Raw genomic sequence first — 21,209 nt, forward strand, 5'->3', positions numbered from 1 at the left:
AGCAGAGCCGATACTAGTATTCTGCAGACAGCAAAACAGTCTTCAAGGATGTCTTACAACTGAGGCAAGCTTGAGGCCTTTTAGAAATGACTAAAATGAGATTTGAAAATAATAGGAAGTTACAATATTAGAAAGAACATACTGTGCTTACAATATACAATATTTGCAAAAAAAGTGGAGTCATCAAAAGCCTTTGGCAAAATCAACACTTTGTTCATTAGGTTGGTTGTAGGCTTCTGAAATTCCCAAATTTTTTTGTTGAGCTACACCACAGCACCAATAAATCACTCGCATGTGTTGAGATGGATTGTAGTTAAATTGTATTTCTGCCTTAACCACTATGTAATATTTTCTGTATTATCATTACACACAGAACAAAAAAAATTACTGAAGAGAAGGTTGCGTAACTCTTGTCTGTTCCAGAGCCATATGCACCCTTGTAGGAAACAGGCCAGATTTCACAAGTTCACAAAGTATTTGGAAATTTGCAGAAAGATGTCTTGAGTTGGGGGCGGGGAACCCAAACCCACACCCACAAAACTTTACTTTTTCTCACTTTTTCTGGCAAACTTGAAACATTAAAGTACACAAATAAACAGATTTCATCTGAAATATGCCTGCCTCTGACACTAGTCGTGGAGCCTTGTCTCACACCATGTTGGCTGGAATGGGAGAAGATTTATCTTTTAATTAGTCTAACATACTTCAGGCCAGGCTATGCTGCCAAGTCCATAAACTCTGTAGATTTCAACATAGCAAGTGCTGGTATATTGCTTTCAGGCTCTTCCTTCACTAAATTTATCTGAGCAACATGTCTACAAAAAAAAAAGCCTATTTGAATCTCTGTAACTTATATGCAAAACTGCTAATTGAGAAAATTTCGGTGGTTCAGAACGTACCTCCAAGGAGCAGCATTTCAGCCAAGGAGAGCTACTGGATAACTATCCCATATAGACAACAATGGTGTCTTTCTATCCCAAGGAATTTATGCCTGACAGAAGTAGTAATAGCTCTTATGCTTCCGTCCAAAACATCAGGGTCTTCTCCTGATTGCTGTATTGATTATTTGGTTTGCTTGCTTTAACAGCGAGAGGTACAATGGTGTGCAGAAGGCAGTGGTCATGGCTGCTTTTTGAGAGACCCCCTAATGCTGCCATATATGTAAAATTAAAATTAGTCCATCTTTTTAGAAATCTTATCTTCAGGCTGTACCTGTAAGAACAGAAAGCCTCAGTAGTTGTCAGCAGTCCAGATGCAGCCTCAAGAAAATGGCCAGAAAGAATTACAAGCAGTAAGGAGATGGTGATAAGAATTTAGGTTGTTACCTCAAAAATAATAGCAGCAGCCTCCCCCCAGAAAAAAGAAAAGGTGCCATTTTGATACCAAGTAAATTGGCTCCAAATAGCTATTTTCAGGACTTCACCAGGACCACCAGAATTAGTTATGTGAAATCTCCTGGTTTTCACTGGTTTAGCAAGACTAGGATAAGAGCACAACCTTTCAGTTTCAGCACATTTATTTAGGAAGTAGCACTTCTGTTTACATTAGTTTTAAGAACTTGAGTTATGTCCTTTAGAAACTAAATGAGGTATTTACATATTTATCGTCCCACCCTCGGGCATACAACACCTGGGGTGTGGGTTGTTAGGTGGGGTTTGTTTGTTTGTTTGTTTGTTTTTAAAAAACAGCAGCAATTTAATAGGCTTGAGGTTTAATGAAAAGGCTCTTAGTTTTGGACATTTTATCTGATAAACAGACAAGAAAACAGTAAGACCAGGACAAATGCAACATTTTATTGTGAAGCTAAAGCTATGTGACTGCTCATCATGCTTTTTTACATTGCTTATTAATAAAGCGGTGTTTAACATTTCAGAAAACATTCTTAAAAGAACAATGAAACAAAAGTGCTTCAAAACAACAAAATACAAGAATTAGCCCCATCCCAGACTGGAGTCGCCCAATGTATTTAATGGGGCCGGGTGGGGTACAGCATTTTGTCTCCACCTTTGGTTTTTGTCATTTCAATCCAGATTTTAGAAAAATACTGACTAGCCCTTCACACAAACAAAAATGTGACTCATGTGGCAAAAAACAATTTCCATGTTTCCAGTCTCTTAGATAGGTGTGTGAGTATTAGATAAAGTACTTTCCTCCCCACGTCTAATGGTACAAAAAACCCTGCAGAACCGAGAGGCTACACCCCATGCATCTTAAAAGAATATGCCTATATTAACCAGCTACAGAGAAAACTCAAAGCCACTTCTCTGAAACAGGACTTTAAGAAGCGCCTCTCATGAAGGCAGGGAAAGTCTTACAGGAAAACAAGGTTGACCAGCATAGTTTCCAGACATCATGTCAAGAATTTGCAAATCAAAAGATCAAACCCTTAAGAGCCCACAGTGTTTAGCCAATATATTTTAATCCACTGGAGGAGTGCATACCTTGCCAATTATTGCCAAGCTCAGGAGGTAGTTATTGACAAAGTAAACACTTTCCACACTAAGACAGTTAACGATCTGCATGAGAATTGGGAAAAACACAACACACATTTCCCCCTACTTCAGAAGATTACTTTGTATTTGCAGGAAGCGACAGTATAACTTCCTCATCCTGTGGAATTATAGTTACAATTGTTCAAAGAAAAAATACTGAGTATGTAAAGAAAAAATAATGGATCCACTGGTCATCTCTTAGGATGTCCAGCACATCCTCCTAAGCATGAAAATTCATGTAGGTAAGTAAAGCAACATCCTTCAACACTAAATAGCAGCTCAAGAGAACCTAACAGTGAAATAGAGGCAACTGCCTCTAATTAGCACAATGACCGAGATACCTAGTTGCATTCACTACCTGCTTGCTACTTTTCATTCCATTTTTGATATCTGGTAGAAGTCCCCAACACCAAAAACACCACAAAAGCTTGAGACCACCACAGACAACGAATGAGGATTTGTAACCTACAATAGCGCTTGCTGCCTCCCAAAGCTGCCACACGCAGGAGCATCACTACAGAGCTGGAGTAGCCAGATAAGCAAGTCTTAGGCACAACTATGCATTATCCATATCTTGGGTAGGAAAGCTCTGCAGGAATCTAGGGCACAGTTTGGCCACAGGTGGTTAAGGAAGCCCTAAGCAGAACGCTGCTTTCCACACCGGTTGCAGAACAGACGTCTCGGTTAAATCTGCCAGCACATCCAACTTCAGTATTCCCAGTGAAAAAGCACTGAAATTTCAGAAGATGGACTTGGCAGCAGTGCCAAGCAGTGCTAAAACCCGCTTCTTTAGAATGGAAAAAGTACTATTTGTTCTACACCAGAATGTAAGGTTAATTGTCTGAGTAAGTTACATGTATAAAAACGGTCATTTTAAAATAATTTGAGATAATCTACCAGCAAAATCAGCCATGGCCTTTAATTAGCGCAGTGACAACAAATTCCTTCTCAGTTCAGAGATCCTATTCTTCTCCATTTTAAAGTGTTACAATCACATTTATTATCTACATAAAGTAAGTTGCAGGGCCATATTCGACAAAACTGTATTAGCAACCGACTTTCTGAAGTAGAGTCGGTAAGATGTCTTGGGGCAGGATACCTATTTCTAATACAGCAAACTCTGTAAAGTCTAAGAAACTACAGGACCACAAGACATGTGCATAAATATCCTAGTTTAAGCCTTATCTTTAATATTCAGTGTTGTTTTTGTCTTAGCTGCGAGAACCTGTACAGGTCTGGCGAACTGTACAGAAAAGTCAGTGTTGTAAAGGGAACATTGTAACACATGACAAATTTTCATTTTAAGGAGAAAGAGCATCACACAGTGCTTGAGATTCTCCCTCCTGTTAGGACATCAAAAGCAGCAACCCAGGGCCTGAGAAGACATTGTTCTTACAACATGTAGAAAGATAAAAGGTGTGTCACTTGCTTAATAAAAAGAGGCAAAGATGTATGAAGAAGCTTGTTAAAAAAACAGGGCTTAGGGTTTTCTCTCCCTCCAGTAACTGCTACACTTCAGGTCAGTAAAACGTACTTGCAGAGGGCCTGAGAAGCTGCTTCCCAATCATCTCAAAAAAGCAGGTCACGTCACTCATTAGCAGTAGGCAGATTCAGGGACAAAAAAGAAAAAGGCAGTTTAGAGAGCTAATGTAATGCCAGTCTTTGCAAAGGTTAAAAGCATCCAAGCTGCTGTCCTGCTTATCCTATCCTAATTCAAGATACTATATTAGAATATCATAATTTTATGGTAAATATGGTTACAAAATTCTACACAAAATACCATAGATTTAGGAAATACAGGTATTTGTGTGAAGTTTTTTGGTTTGTGGGTTTGTGGTTTGGTTTTCTTGGGTCTGGGGTTGTGTTTTGTTTTGTTTTTCTTGGAGTGTTGGGGTTTATTTTTTTCTTTTCCAGATCTGCTTTTACACAGAGTTAATCACTGTGTAATTTAATACAGAGTTAATAGATGAAAATCACTGAGCTGGGACTTACTCAGTACATGTAAAACAAGAAACCAGAAAATGTGAGATAATGCCTTAAGGAGAGCAGACATTCTTAAAAGACATTATTCAGAAAATAGCATAAGACAGACATTTAAAGGAGATTATGAACCATGGCTAAAAAAAACTCAGCAGCTGTGGAGCAAACATGGTGCAGAACAAAATTCTTATTACTGTGTTCTAGAAGTAATTTGTAGAGCTGTAGTTCATCCATTATGCAGAAAACAATCAGGGCAGAATAGATAACCAAAAAGCAGTGGTACCAGTCACACAGATTCTCTTGACCAAAACCAGTTGTACGAACAAGGGAAAGGGATAGTCCCTTTTCTTCCTGAAGTAGCAGCTCAGGCTTATGACCCTTGGTGCTGCTTACTGGTGGTGGTTTAGCAGACAGGAACTTCTACCTCTCCGTTTCAGGTACCTATCACGTACCAATAGGTAAGTACTTGAAACAAATACCAGTATATTCCTCATAACTAAGTGGAAGAAAACAGAGTTCAACAACAAATACTTAGGAACACCCAAAACCAGAGGTGTTACCCTCAAAGTTCTCATTTACAAAGGATCTCAGGGAAAGCTTGCAACCTTTATGAATAGGAAGACCAAGGGCCTTTCGTAGCTGTTCAGCTCTTTGGCAGATGCTAATAAAACAGTAATATTCGTGCTTAGTGCTATGGGGCTATGACAAATAAGGATCAAGTCAGCCAGGTATCTCCAACAGCAGCGATGGTCTAACCGAAGGCAGAACTAAGGCAAAGCAAGCAAGATGTGAGATTTAAGAAACTGTAATCTTTTAGCGTTTCTCGCATCTCTCAGGGGAACAGAAATCATATGGTTCATTTACATCAGACACACATTTGAGAGAGTCATGACCGTAGAAGGCTAGAAGTGGTTTTGTTAGACTATTTCAAAAGGCATACTAGTGTAATGCAGTCTTCTCTTATTTGCTTTTAATCTTAAAAGCCATTAAAAGCACCTCTGGTTCAAAAAAATAGAGTCCCAAACATATTGCATCTGTGCATCCCAAAAGTCTGACACAGTTTCTGCTGTAGTATTTAGTACCCAGTACTACACAGTGAACACAGATTTATATTTAACTTTCAGGTGAGTCCCACAAATATTTGACATACTCCTACCAAACATAGCTTATAACTCAATTTAATTAAAAACAACTGTAAACAATATGCATTTTTGTAACATCACTAGGTTGGGAGAATTGTCTTTAAAAATGAAACAAAACCAAAATCCAAACAACCTGCTCTAACAAGGAACTAGTGCTCTGCCTTGCAAACATCTGTGTTTTATCCATGTAGAATTTGTAAACAAGATGTCAGGCCTTTAGAAGTAAAGGCAAAGATGTTTTCCTTTATTACAGTGTTTAAAGGCTATCACTTAAGTGGTTTTTTTAATAGCTTGTCATTTATATAATAAAAACAAGTATTTGTACAAAGATGCAGTTTCTTTTTAAAAAAGCAGATCAGTTGAGTGTTTCATACTTTAATATATAAACCAAAACATATGAAAGCTATAAAAACATTAATGTGTGCCATGTATTAAACATGTAGCCTCGTATTTTAACGCTTACATGTGTAGATTTAAAAAATTATCACAATGGAAATTTTACTTTCAATTACCATGAACAGACTAAAATACAGAGTAGAAACACATCATTTCTGAAACTTGACAATTAGAATCACTTACTTTCTCAAGCATCAGCTGGGCTTCAAGTTGTACACCATAAGCATAAGCTAACATTCTACCAGTGGAAGTATTACAAAATGCGTTAAGAGAAAATACTGCCAGTAAACGAACGTCTTAGTCTATTTGTTATTTAGTAATTTATTTTTCTTTAAAGACAGTTTGAATTGGTTTTATAGGGTTGGGGTTTTTTTGCTGTTCTGCTATCAAAGGTCTTTAAAACTGTTCTGTGAACAACACAGTCACGTTACAACTAAACAAAAAAGACAAATAATAACAGACCAGCTGCTTTTTACATTTTAATAATCATAATTCCCCAAAGCTGTTCTTCCTCTCTGCAGAGGGAAATGGTTTTATTTGGCACATTAAGGATTAAAAAAAAAAAAAAAGAGTCAAAAACTGAACCAAAGTTTACAAACCTCCAGTTTTAAGTTAGTAGTTATAAGGAAGAAAGCCAGACATTGATGTCGTGGCAAAATTAAAAACAAAAAACACACACACATGACATAGGGAAAAGGTTTTCCAATGTCCAATATCATTAGAGCCTTCTAGCTGAAACGGAATACATATATTATTGTTCAAACCATAATCGGATTGCTAGGAATCTTATCTCAAGTCCTACTGTGCTCTTACTTACAGGCTGTAAATCCTCACTAAAGGGCAAGGAGGCTTTGATGAACCATTTCACATTGTGTAATTTTTGCTTAATCTCAAGTTTTAATGCAGATACTTAGAGATCTGTAAAGTCCTGTAAACTCTGGCTGCTTTTCAGTAGTCTGTACCAATTGCTCCTTATGCAGCACTTCGTTTCTCTTCAAGTAGTGTTTCACACTGTGGTATCTCCAAAGTCCTTGTTCCAGCGAATATATGCTTCCAGGGTCTGAGGGCTCAAGCTGCGCTTTATCTTCTTCAAAGACTCAGTGAAATCTGATAGTCTGATATTTCTCATCTAGACAAAAAGTGAGAGACATCAGGATCACAAGTGGTTTATGTACTTCAGCTTATTCCAGAAGTACTTCAGTACTGACTTTTAACAAAGCATATTCTATGAGAGCTTCATTTTGATATAAGAAATAAATCTTTTACAGTAGGAACAGCCATTCACTGGAGCAACCTCCCCTGGGACGTGGTAGAGTCCCCATCACTGGATGTTTTTGAGATGCCTTTGGGCAGGGTGCTAGATTGTCTCATCTAGGTCCCCCTTCCCACGCAAGGTTGGACCAGAACATCTTTCAAGGTCCCTTCCAACCTGGGCTGTTCTATGATTCTATGACCCGATACAAGAGTCTTGTAATTTAAGACTATCGGTATTCACTGTTTTTAATAAACTACCATTTGGTAATCATAATGTTGGCCTTGTTATTTAATAGCCCGTGGGACTGTGTTATTACTTCCTATTTCACTAGGTGGTGCATAGTAGGGTGTATGAGTAAAGAGTAAGACGGGATTATTTAATACGCTTATGGCATACCCCTGCATACCAGGAGAATAAGGCACTGAAAGCTCCTGCCCTTACTACAACTGTATTCAGGCCACAGTATGCTGTCAGCCAAGCAATCCCATTATCTAACCTCTCTGATTCAACACGTGCCTTTCAGTTGTTTGCTGAGGACATGATTATGAACAGATGTTTCCATATAGAGAAATGCCCAGACATGATGGGAGATAACCAAAGTGTGTGGAACAAGCAATCTCATTATCAAAGGAGTATTAACATTACGATTGGAGAAGATTCCCCATGTTTCTTTGGGACTAGTGTTTATGGGCTATTGGAGGTAAACTTGCATTCACAACAAATTATCACAGATGTTCTCCTCTTCCTGCAACACGTCCTTTCAGCTCATCATAGCCTTTGCCATGATCTCAGGCTAAACACAGAAATTGTGGTTTGCACACACATTTGAACAGAAACTTATACGCGGGACCAACCTCTTCCTTTTCTTTTGACGTTTACAAATGCAATTTGTGCTGAGGAACTCAATCTTTTTTTATTTTTTTTTTCTGCTTTATGATGGTCCTCGTGAAGGAAAGTAAGTATATACACAAATCAATCTGTTTTAAAATCCCTCAGAGGTTCTCCCTAAGATGACTTGCTTTATGTAAAGATGGGGTGGGGGGGTAGAAATAAATCATTTGACATATACTTCCGAGAATGTTTTGGGGGAGAGAAAATAAAAGCCAAGCCTCTGACATCATCTGATAGGTAACAGATCAAGTTGCAGTTCAGTGCGAAGGAAGAGATAGGACAGTCCACTGAAACTAAGAATAGCAGAGATTTAGTATCGGAAGAAGAGGTGCTCTTAAGCCTGATAACCAACAAACTACACAAAGAACTTCAGAGAGTTGAGGACAGATTTTCTTCTCAATCACTATTTGTAAAGATTTTTTCTTCAATGAAGAAGTAATCAAAACAGGTAATACCCCCAAAAACTGAGGATGAGTATTTTGTACGATACTATATGTAAATAAAGGGACCTTAAAAGTTTCTGGTGAGTGCGTTCTGTTCAAAGGGGAAAATACAACTGCTAGAACGGCATACCTCACTGGCAGACATGTTCTTCACCTGTTCTGGCTTTAATTCTGTAAAAATGAAGGAAGATCAATGAGTTTCATATGAAAATTTCATCACTTCTGACAACTAAAGCGTATTAAAAGCACTTCTATTCTAAAAAAAAAAACCCAGCTAAAAATTATACCTCTCTGCCTCAGCATAATCTCCTGTACAGAAAGGTACATGGTGTTTTTACCTCCCTCTTCCCCATTTATCAGCTCCTCAGTCAGGCTGCTCCCACACTCTATCACTGCAGATACAGTACAGAGTGGTAGAAGTACCACCCTCTTCCTAAAGCATGGGAAACAGGACACAAGCAAAACAGAGCTGCCTTCCCCCATATTATTCCTTGTACCTACAACCTCCTTACCCCTCAAACACGCACAATTTTCAGGAAACAGAAAAATACAGTCAGCCAAGAACACAAAAATTAGATCAGGCAGAGCACACAGGAGTGCTTCTTCCCCTACACAGTACTGGTGGGACCTAATCATTCCCATATCCTTCACCATTTTACATTTTTTTTACTTGCAGTACTGTTACGGTATCAACATATTACACCAAACTTTTTGCTCTGAGGGTGCAACAAAAAGAATCTAGGCAAGATTGGGAAGGCTGACCTTAAAAAACATTTGGAAAAATAAATTGTTTTATATGGAAGCCAGGAGCAGGTGGAACAAATAGGTAGCACAACATTTCATGGTCTCTTCTCAAAATGGACTTGCATGTGAAGTTATCTGCCAGCAAAGTAAAGCCTGCATACCTAAATGCATACATTATTAATTCAACCACTCTTAAATAAATATATTCAAAGTCTTAGGGGACATGGTGTCTCTTGTGAGAGCTATTTAATGCAATTCTGTTTCCAGGCTATTATTCAGGATTTTGGAAGACGTGCCTTACAATCTCACCAGCTGAAACTAAGCAGGTAAAAAACCATTACTTTCCAACCGCTGCTTTCAAAGAGATAGTGCACTGGCAAAACTGCGTGCTGTAGGGTTTTTTGACTCAATTAAAAAAAACCAATAAAAAGAACACACCCACAAAACATGCCCAGACCTCTCCACCCCATAAATCATTTAAGAGAGTTGCAACAACTTTTATTTGCACAGAATAGGCTGATATTACAGAACACTTCTGCTCTGGCTGCCTTTAGTACTTTTCTGTCAGGTAGGACAATATATCTGCAAAGGGAAAACTAACATCAAATCTTCACAGGCTTTTCTTCACAAAATCCCACTACTCGTCTCCACTAAACAAAATCAGCCCCTTCAGGTGTAGCTACTGGACACATACTAGCTAGTGAATCAGATCAAGGCAGGGGGAGCTGGGAAACCGTATTCACTTTGCATTAAAACTATGTTTTTTCAAAGCTGGAAATGTCAGAGGAAGAACAAATATAGGTAAAACTCTATTTGAGTCACAGATATCACAATCTGGATCACAATTCAAAATTAAGAAGATTTAAAAATAAAAAAAGCTATGCCATTCAAACCATATCTAAAAAAAAATCACCCCAAACCACAAAACTGCTTCTGTTCTGGTATTTCCTTCCTTTAGGCTTGAGAGAGATCTGCCCACTTGTATGAAGACAAATAGCAGTCTCTAACTGCATTACTTAAGTAATAGTTTAAATACAACAGAACTGACACCAGCCTAGGAAAGATGCACTAGTTTTGTGTCTTCAGACACAAAAATTGTGTTTCACAAGGTGAGGTACAGAAGGGTTTTGTGTAAGGTAAGCCTTATAAAGCTGCTATTATGAGGAACAGACCAAAATCCAATCTAAAAAGCTTAATTTTAGAGGTTTAAGGATTATGAAGAGGTAGGAAAAGATAATGTATCTCTAATATCAAGGGCAGTGAGTTTTTTCAAAACCTAAATGAAAAACTATGCAGCTTACCTCGAATAGGACCCAGCGCTGCATCCTTTGCTAATGCGGTTAAATCACTCCCCGAGTATCCATCTGTCATTCTTTGTCAAAGGAAAATGTGGGGGAGAGGAGGAAGAAAAAACAAAAACCAAAAAACAAAACAACCCTGCTTCAAACCATATCAATTTAATTGCAGATTATTTAAATGTTACTTAATCAGAAGAAGTATTATTTTGACGTTGTTTTCCAAGTTTAGTAAATCAGAAGTGCATTCAATGTAAGTGATTATATTTAAGACTTTGCCAGATTAAAGTACAGATATTCAAGTCCCAAATAACATTCTAGGAAAAGCAAAGAGATAGCAACCAACTTGGATTTGTAGATGAACACTAATCCCAAGCATGTTTACTATTTCTGTTAGGAGAATGCCCTACCACTTGTTTGTCCTAGATTTATATAAAAACTCAACTGTCCTGTACTCTTTCAACCCGATCAATACAATGAGACCCCAATACCACACATTTATGATGATGTATGACCAGTTTTCTGAACAAAACTATGAGCACTTTTAGTTGCTATCAGAGCCAGACAAGGGGCAAAAGCAGGCATTACCAAAAAAAAAAAAAAATCTAACAGTTGTGTTTGGTTTTGAAAGTAAGTTGATAGTTTTGCAGTATGGCCTTAATGAAAAGCCAGTGGACTCCAGGGAGTACAAAATTCTACTAATTCAGAAGAATAAATACAAATCTGAAAAGCAGCACTGCTTTGCTTAGCAATTTACAGTACAGACGGCATTATTTCTGGTGGAAGACTTTTTTCAGTGTTGAAGGTTTGGTAACAGACTATACTCTCAAAGTACTCAGCAAGTTTCTCAATTCTCTGAATTTAGTGTCTGTGTTTTAATGGAGTACTGAAACAGCTTCCTATAGTTTACACATGGAAAAGGATCTCTAGCACAGCTAAGTCTGACTTACCAGCTGATTGCAACATTAAAGCCTAAACCTGGAACTGCTAATGACCAAGAACCAACTGAGGGACCTGAGTTGGCTGCAACAGCCTGAGCCACAGCCTCAGTGGTTATCTGCAGAAGCCTGAACACTTTACATATTTACCTTCAAATAAGAATTATAATTCAGCTTGAAAGTGAAATAGAGTGGACAGGTCCTTATTCAGAAAGAAATCCCACTGATTTGGGAAGTAATATAGTGTAAGTGCGCAGGTATTGTATAAGTGAACTGAAAGGAAGATAAATTGTGTTATCTACTGGGTTTTGTTTGGGTTTTTTTATTACATGGGCAGACACACAGGTCATCCAAATCTTCAGAACCACAAAGAAGAAAAAAAAAAATCAAACCAAGGACCCAATCTCTATGGGAGCTTTTCCAGAATCAGACCTAATTTCCAAGTTAACCAATTAAATACTTTGCAGATTAAAGGTCTCCACTGAACCAGGCACCAAACACATACTGCCCACGTAAGTGAAAAGAAGTAGCTCAGTCTTCTGGAGATCATTAATTCTGTTATAGTTTATAGAAAAAGTTGCAGGGGAACACAAAATCATGAAGGAGGTTAAATACCTATCTCTTTCAAAACAAAGAAAGATGGCAGATGAGCCAGACAGGACCCTCAACTTCTATATTTCTCCAAACCCTTTTAAAAAAAAAGGTGTACTTAAGTTGCATTTGTAATTTGGTTCATAAATTTGCAGTTAGAATCCAAGTCACTGTCTTCTTCCTCCAGATAGCTACTATTGCAGCCTAAACACGGCCTGGGCTAGCATCCTTCAAGTACACAGAGAATCTATTCAGTTGGAATATACAGCAAACTTCTGCAATGTAACTAACACTGAGGGGCTGACAAATGCTACACCCAAGACTGTACTCACCTTCTGTGTACTACCACAAACAGAAACAGAGCCTGAAGTACATCCACTTGGATATTTCTGATAATTATCTCACACGCTGTTTTCACTCCTTCCTGCCCTAGGTGGTCTACCTCCTTTTAGCTTTTGTCTGACTTCCTTTGCACCCATTACATTTAACTTCTGACTGTGACAAACGGCAGTACTGTGTCAATCTTACTGATGAAAAACATAAAACAACTTAATTTCATAATAGGAAGGGCATTTGACCCCCATTTTCCCAATCAAATATGAAACTGAAAAGAATCTTAAGTTATCCAGTGCTGCTTCTGCTATGTTGGTAATACCTTCAACAAACCTAGCAATGGATGAGCAAAGAAAAGTTGCTTTTGATTTGAAACACATGGCAAGCGCAAAACTGGTACTGCCTTTTTGCATCAGGGAGGAGAGCTGGACTGCCTGGGGATGGCAGAGAGAACAACCCCCTTCCCTCCTCCTCAGAAAGAAAAGCACTGATGAGCATGTTTCAGCAACAGAAACCCAGCCAGATGGTGGTAGGGACAAAAAACAAGTACTATATAAATATATAAGCACATATAAAAACACTTTCATAAAGCCTGACAGGAGACCATCTTCCCAAAACGCATGCAATCCATTCTCAGCAAGTGTTGTCACTACCTGATGATTTACGTTAGTTACATTTTGAATGAATACAACAGTCTGAATGAATGCAGTTGATGAGAATATTTATTTAGTATAGCCACAAAATACTTACCTAGCTAGTTGTGCCAACTCTTTTTGGGTCAATGGACTTCCTTGCTTGCTTAGAAGATTTTTTAGCAATATCAATCTTGTCTGAAAAGAAGACACATTTATCAGATGTAAAACTCATTTTCATGGTACATTTAAAATTCTGTTGCAACAACAATACCCATTTTTCAGGATAGCTTTTGTGCTTCACTAGTTTAAACTTGTCTGTAGCGCTTTTGTGATTAGGCTGTACACTATCATCTCTTCAATGGAAGATATAGGGATTTGGTAATAATGAGACCAAGGGTCAAACTACTTCAAGAATAATAAATTAAAATCCTCATCAAAAGCCCTCATCTGCTGTTGATCTGAAAAACATTAAGAAAGCTACTTTCATCTTTTGCAGTAAACACTCCTCCAGCCAACCAAACATGCTCCTGCAGGCCCTACTTCAGACTTGTCCATGCCTGCCAGTATGTAAGCAACACCTCACTAGCCGAGAAATACTGAGTAGCTGCTACGAGATAGTCACCAGAATTAAAGCCAAGCTGGACCACAAGTTATTCAGTCATCCACACTAGGGCAAGTAAAGCATAGCATATGAAATATATTTTATACTCTTTAATAAAATTGATCTCAAAATGAAGAAAATGCACGGAAAACAATACTTACTTCCTCATTTGGTAAAGATACATATACCCGTTTGGTGAATCGTCTAGAAAAGAAAAACATACACACACACACTCTTCTATAACTTTTTAGCACATACAGATCTAACATTTGATTTGATAGATGTAATGATTTCACTTATATCATCAAATTCTAGGGAGAAAAACTACAGATTTTAAAAAGCTACCACCAACCAATCAAACAATATGCACAAGCCACTGGTGTCATCTTACTCTTACGTTATGAGACTCCTCCCAGAGAGGAGTCCCTCCTCTACTCTACTCTACCCTACCTCCCTCCCCTACTCTATAAGGTGGAAATACCACTGACCACCAGCAACAAAATGAAGCATCTCTTCATTGAACACAATGTACACATTGTCTTATTTGTTCAGACAGTACTGACATGCCTATTTTCCTCAGTCAAAAATGTAAAGAGAAGAAAGTATGAGAACCAGTAGCAAAAAAGTCCTAAGGCAAATCTACAGCACAACTTGTAATTTCATGGGACATCAGAAATTGAATATTCACAGAGAAGTAATACTGGATTTCACTGGGCAAATTTCTTCCTTCATCCTGCCATTAAATAATAAAAAAGCAATATATAAGGTGCAAGAGGGTTATAAAACGCTGACTTGGTCTCAACAGATACTGCTGTTTTAGACAATTCCAAGGTCATCATGCTTGTGCAGATGTATCCCAAAGAGAAGAGACAGGCACCTCTTTGAGGGGTTAAATAATTTAACCTTGCCGAAAAGCTTCTGCTACTTATTCCAAAACTTAAAACAACCAAGACACTAAGTAGCAAAACCTGCTCTTCATAATGAAGATCACACTACTGTATTCAAATAAAGAAAGAGACATTCTGATACCTGAGAACAGCATCATCAAGCTCCTGTGGCCTGTTTGTTGCTCCCATCACAAGTATTCTGTCCTCTCCAGAAGACTGCACCTATATAACACAGGAAGGCAAGACAGATTTCAGTTTACATCAAGTAGTAATACAATTAAACCAGTTAGAGTCTTGCCATGTGTTCAGCACACTGATGGGATCTTACTGGATATGCTTTTTTTCTTCTATGCAGTTAGCTTTTAAACATTCTTTAGATAAATGTAAAGTCACACTAGGAAAAAGAAAAAAAAAGGAATGTAAACGCAGGACACTGCCCCAGTTTTAATGCTTGAAGAGAGTCTTGTGAAAGCACAAACATTGCCATGGAGTTGCACGTTACAATGCTGGAGAAAACAGACTACAAAAAGCATTGAGAAGTTTAGTCACTCGGTGATAATTATGTTTAAAGACCTAGAGACATTCTGCTGTTGTAGGTTTTAACACCAAACTTTGTTTTGAAGCCTACGGAGAAAGAGAGAATGCAACTTTAGACTGACGTACAGCCAGAACCACTAAATCAGATCATATATTCCTCTAGTATGGGTCTTGCAAGAAGCCAGTAACTGAAATTAGAAGCTCTTCAATAGTACACAGACACAGTAATTTCCCCCCAATTCACTCAGCTGCAAGAGTTGATTTTATACCCAAGAAAATGGAGACTTATGGCTTCTAGACTTCAGAGAAAACATTTGGGTATCAGAGATGTGTTACTGTTCACCTAGTATCCAATCCTTCATAGATTTAAGTTCATTGGTGCCTTACTGAGTCCAAGAAGTTCCACAAAAGTATTGTATGATATAGTTACCCCTTGATCCAAAGTTTGCTAACTTACTAATTATGTTTAATTTTTTCCTTTTCATTTTAAGGGAAAAATCTGTGTGTGTGCGTAATAATTTCTGCATATCATTGTCACATTGCATCATTTGTCCTCATTCATCCCACTTTGGAGAAGTTTTTCTGAACCTTGTTGTCTCTCTATATAGTTATCTTATCCTCCTGTACCTCATTACCATTGCTTCACTACTGTAGCACAGTGGAATATTGCTACTGGAGTATAACCAAAGACTGTTCAATACAAAAAACAGTGCTGTGTGACAGAAAAAGATTCTGATATTTATTTGTTTTCCCCCAACTATGAAACCCAGTTCCTTTTCCTGGGTATTACATACACGCTGTTAAATACACTCTTACTGTATCCTGTCATCTCTGGGTCATGATGCCAAGAAGATTTATAGCTCGATAAAAAGCACACTAACACAGATATTAATCCTTCTGATGTGCCAGAGCTGTACATACCCATGATCTGAACTAGTCTGTTTGAAATCCTAATACCTCAAGTCTCATCTTACCCCTTGACAGGGCATGTTTTGTGACACATCTCTTAAAAACCAAAACGACACTACTTGAAAGCCATTTAAGCTTCTTTTACTTTGCCACAATGAAGAGATGTGCTTCACCACAACATGCAATTGCAAACAAGGATTCAACTCTGCCTAACCCCTGAGAGTCCCCCTTGCCCTGTAAGAACATTTGTTCTCACAGTTTCTTATTATTGCCTTTCTTCTCTGTCCATGGTCTTTCAACCCATTATTTCAGTTCATCTCCAGATGATTACTTTTCACACCAGACTGAGTTTTCCAGAAACTACAGTAAGCAGGTAAAAAATTAACAGCAATAGAAGAAAACCTGTAGGCCAACCAAGGAGGGGGACAGAGCTAAGCCCCAGCAGCCAAATCCTCTTTGTGTTCATTTGTAGCTTGTACTGGCCCCCACTACATTAGCCAATTCAGCTAAATCGAACAATAGCCAAGACTAAATACTTACACCATCAAATTCTATTAAAAATTCTGTTTTCAGACGCCTACTAGCATCATGTTCACCTTCTCGTCTTTCACACAAAAGACTATCAACTTCATCTAAAAAACAAAGAAATACATCTTAATTAAGCATACAACATCCAAATCTTTATATTTGCTTAAGTTCTTTTGCCGATATAGGGCTCCAGTAAGAGACATCAGATCTTTATGAAGATCTGTCTGTCTCCTAAGGAATAAACTTTAAAAGCTTGTATAATGTGTTGTCCTTTGAATATGTAAGATCAAGCACAGATGAGAGAAAAAAAATCCTGCTGATGAACTGCAACTCAGGACAAGCAAACCCCATTTTCATGTTTGCAGTTTAATACATAAATGGATTTCCTCTGTAAAGGTAATATAGCATTTGTGAGTTTGAGCGCTTTTCTTCCCACTATTAACACCAATTAAATAACAGTAAGCTAACATGCTCTGCATGGAACTACTGATTAGCCAGCAGGACATATCCAAGTGCTCTGCAATGCAGAATTACCCAAAGAAGTTTGATTATTCCAATTTAGTAAGTAAGAATATTTAAGAAAATACACAAAAACCTACAACATTTAAGGTCTTACCAATAAAAATTATAGAAGGCTGAAGTTCTCTGGCTACAGCAAATAGAGCACGCACCAGTTTCTCCCCTTCACCCACCTAAAACAACAATAAACTTTTTGGAGGGGGTTTAGAAAGTGTTTGTTACAAGACAGCTAACATAAGGACCTACAGAAAATCTTGCTGATAATCAACCACACTCAGTCTGTTCATACACACTAGGATTATCACTAGTTCAGTATTACATCCGACAGTATTGTTTATGTCTTAAAAGAAGTATTACGACTTCATTTATGACCACAATTGAGTTGTTGAGAGATTTTGGTGCCTAAATTACCAGAGTGAATGGGAGCTGGGACCCACTTTATTAACTCTTTGAAGAAGAAAAAAAAACCACAACCGCTCATCTATATGACAGCCAGGGTCATCCTGAACTGCAAAAGCCTTTGACATTGAGTTACCACAAACACAACACAAAAATTTTTACTTCACAAGTTTAAAAACTTTCTGTTCGCTATAGGCTAACAGTTCACCAAGGGCTCATCAGAAGTCTCTGGCCTTCTTAAGCCCCAATTACAGCATGTGTGTTTTCAGATCAATATAATTTACGGCTGCTACTTACGTATTTTGAAGTTAGGCTCGCTGCACTTATATTAAAGAAAGTAGCATTTGATTCTGCAGCAACTGCTTTGGCCTAAGAGGGGGGGGAAAAAAGTACTTTTTAAAACGTCACACTGAAGATACCTCTCCGCTTCTGTAGCTAGCACTCATGTCTTGATTGATGATTTTGAAAACCCCTATTCCTTCAAAGGGAACACATTGTAGACGCTACAGAAAACTTCTGTGCAGGCCACTTACAAATAAGAATGTATAAGCAGTTGGAACCACTAGAGAAACTTCCAGACTCCCTTAAAATTCTCTTATCACATCATCTCCACAGCCAACTACAACTTGCTTAGTGAAGAATACAAGCCTCCAGCTCCTTTCAATGTATCCTGAGTAGACATCTGAAACAGTTTTAACTAATTTAGGGTGATAATTTAGGGCAGCAGTTGGATCAAATCACATTAAAAATTATGGGCTTTTCTTCTCATCATATCTATACAAAAGCTGTTTTCACATGAAACCTGGGAAAAATAATCAGTTCAACCAGAATGCTCCTACAGAAGACCCTCTTCTTTAACAGTTTCACCACATTCAAGAAATTATGATTCCTTGATTATACAGTTTAATTTTAGTGATTAGTAATTATGTTCCAGTACATCAAACAACACAGATGAGCCAAAGTGAGCTGCTCAGCATTCACACTCCTGTGCTTCAGAGCTGATCAAGATTCAGTGTCAGCAAAGGGAGTGTGCAGCTGCAGCCAGCCCATGTGATGCAAGATGATGTGCCCGGCTCAGCTGCATCAGGACACGCGATGCTCCCTGGCTGATGTACAGCCTTTTCACTCCAGTTTCCCCAATCCAGCACATGAGGCTGAGAAAACAAGCAGCAGCCAGACAGTTCCACAGCACTTTGCACAGCAGTGTGGAAGTGAGCCAAGCCCCTTTCTTACTACTGTGCTCCTTCCTCATTTCCAAAATGCACTTCTAGTATGTTTTAGCGGAAAGCAGACCATTTCTGATTAATCACTGCTGTACTCAAACAAATAACCATGTTACTTTTACTCTCTCTGGAAATGAAACTTTGACTTCCCAGTTTAAGTTTTAAAATACTAATTGTGATATTGAACAGAATTAAACATAGAACACTTCAGCAATTCCCTTCCCCATAAAATTCACAGTTGAAGAACAGCTTTGCATTTTTGTATGAAATTGACACCATAACACATACCCAGGAAAAATACAGTGTATTACTACAACACCCAAATTGAAAGCCACCCCTCACAGTAACATTTTAAAACACCAACTCATGCATGAACTAGTTTTCTCACCAACATTGTCTTCCCATTTCCTGGAGGGCCAAACAGCAACAGACCACGTGCAGGAGCTCTAAGTCCTGTAAATAACTGAAAGGTACATCATCATAAGTTACCTTCAGAGACTTAAATAAAATGTTGATTCACCTTTGTAAGAAAATGGTTTAAGACTGAAGAATGGCTCACTGGCTAGCTGTGGTAGCAACAGTAGCAGTGCTACAACAGTGCAGGTTTTTAGAGAACTACTACATTCTATTACTAACTTGACCTAATGCACATCACTGTTGCTTCCTACGCAACAGTTAAATTATGTCATGATCATTCTGTGCATAGAGGCACTGTGAAAAGCGTATAAAAGGCAGTAACACATTCCACCAGACAGACCAGCCTAACAAGTTTAAAGCACCAACTGCATTTAAAAAGGGGGGAATGCAAGTGTGTAGTAAGAGAGTTAAAGCAATGTTCTTACTAACTCCATATGGAAGAACCCCTTCATCTTTTTCTTTTTTTTATTAAATGAAACTTAAGACAACCAACTATTTAAAATAGTACTTAAGAAACACCTACTTTCTCTAAATGCTACTGATAATAATCTCCCTCTCACTTTGCATTGGATTAATCTGCCCTATACTATAAAATTGCCCCCATCATATGTAGCATGAGAGCAAGCAAATCTACAAGTTGTCATAGAGTACACCTCTTTTTTAGTTATTCCTCAAGAGTTCCAGAGTTCCGTTTTTGGTCTCACACTCACCCCTCCATTCCAGCTTCCAATAATTCCAACAATCGACCAACAGGAGCAGTAGGGAGTCTCTTATACACGCACACCATGTCTAAACACCACTGTCAGCTGGCATTTCTTTCCACAATATCCATGATAACCAACGGCTCCATTACCAGTATAGTGTTTTTAAGATGACTGACCAACATGAATTTTCTCTATTATTTCATCATTCACAGCATTTGGTTTGTGCTTGATTGTTATTTGTTATCCAGCATGATTCTATTCACTAACACTTACCACCTACGTTACAAACGTATTGCAGCATTTTAACCTGGACAACTACGTTCCTCAAGTGTTTCTGCTTTCCATGCTGCACACGACCATGTGCATCTCCTGCCCGACTTCTTTTCTTTGGAATCATTCTTTGGGAGTTTCACTATTTTCAGATAGTTCAGACCAAATCTACAACTCTCCCACACCTTGATTATCACCTACACAGTTCAGCTGCAACTGCCATTTATCACTGAGACGCACTAAGGTTTTGAGGTTTTTGTTAACACACAAAGCATACTAAACATGGTCTGAACTAATTGCTACCGTTTTATCATCATCTTATTGCTGAAATGGTTGCAGCCTGTGTTTTCTGTTTATTCACCTCAACTCTCGCTCTCCCACAAAAATACCATTAATTGGCTTGTTAAATACGAATTTGAGTTCAAAACTCATTAAAGTTAAAACTGAATTAGTATTTAATGTACTCAATATTCCCCAATAGTTGCCACATCTACCATGTTCATTTACAAGGAATAAACCCCATCTCTTTTCTTCCAAGGAACATTTAAAAAATTGCAGGATTCTTTGTCCTTGCTATATCTCAACCTACACCAAGGTCAGGCCCATTGCTAGCTACGGTAATATGATGAACTTATTGACAATATCAACTGTTATTGAAGAGTCATAACTATTCCAAGTCTCACATCTCAAAGTCCTTCCCACCCAGCTCATTATATTAGTGTTACTGAAAAACAAACCTGACATGCTAAAGCAATGTAATAACAGACGGTACAATGACATTTCCTTCTGCATAAGAATACCAGAGTATGCATATTTGATGCCAAAGCTTTGTTCTCCTCAGGGCTAGTATTCCTATGATGCTATGCCAGGTTTAGGGTTTCTTCCCCACAATGCTTCAAAAACAAAAACTGCATTAAAAGAAAGAGGAAAACCACAGAGCAACTCCAGTCATCTATCAATGTGACAAAAGAGACCAACAAGCAAACTGACAAGGAACAAACAGCAATTTTTGCTTGAATAATCAAGCATTGCAGTAAACCATTGCATGCTATTTCTGCAAAGGTCCAGCAACTTTTAGCA

The 21,209-nt window shown here is 38.1% G+C and overlaps 1 protein-coding gene across 8 annotated transcripts in view; it reads right to left on the minus strand.

Moving 5' to 3' along the window:
* Window positions 1-5,969: 5,969 nt before the first annotated feature.
* The window catches only part of SPAST (spastin), a 37,332-nt gene continuing 22,092 nt past the window's right edge, over window positions 5,970-21,209 (minus strand). For 4 of the 8 annotated variants that reach the window (XR_012659917.1, XR_012659916.1, XR_012659915.1 and 1 more), the window contains 11 exons: window positions 19,127-19,201; window positions 17,813-17,884; window positions 17,214-17,289; window positions 16,610-16,701; window positions 14,766-14,845; window positions 13,898-13,940; window positions 13,251-13,330; window positions 10,645-10,715; window positions 8,730-8,770; window positions 6,480-7,139; window positions 5,970-6,385 (listed from right to left, as the gene is read on the minus strand). Coding sequence is in view for 4 of the 8 variants with exons in the window: in XM_075089320.1 (XP_074945421.1) it covers window positions 7,017-7,139; window positions 8,730-8,770; window positions 10,645-10,715; window positions 13,251-13,330; window positions 13,898-13,940; window positions 14,766-14,845; window positions 16,610-16,701; window positions 17,214-17,289; window positions 17,813-17,884; window positions 19,127-19,201 (753 nt within the window). In the remaining 4 variants the exon portion in view is untranslated. Of the gene's footprint in view, window positions 7,140-8,729; window positions 8,771-10,644; window positions 10,716-13,250; window positions 13,331-13,897; window positions 13,941-14,765; window positions 14,846-16,609; window positions 16,702-17,213; window positions 17,290-17,812; window positions 17,885-19,126; window positions 19,202-21,209 lie in introns of all 8 variants that reach the window. The other 4 variants (XM_075089320.1, XM_075089319.1, XM_075089318.1 and 1 more) reach the window with 1 other exon arrangement.

This window comes from Phalacrocorax aristotelis, chromosome 3 (assembly GCF_949628215.1).
Source record: "Phalacrocorax aristotelis chromosome 3, bGulAri2.1, whole genome shotgun sequence".
NCBI lineage: Eukaryota > Metazoa > Chordata > Aves > Suliformes > Phalacrocoracidae > Phalacrocorax > Phalacrocorax aristotelis.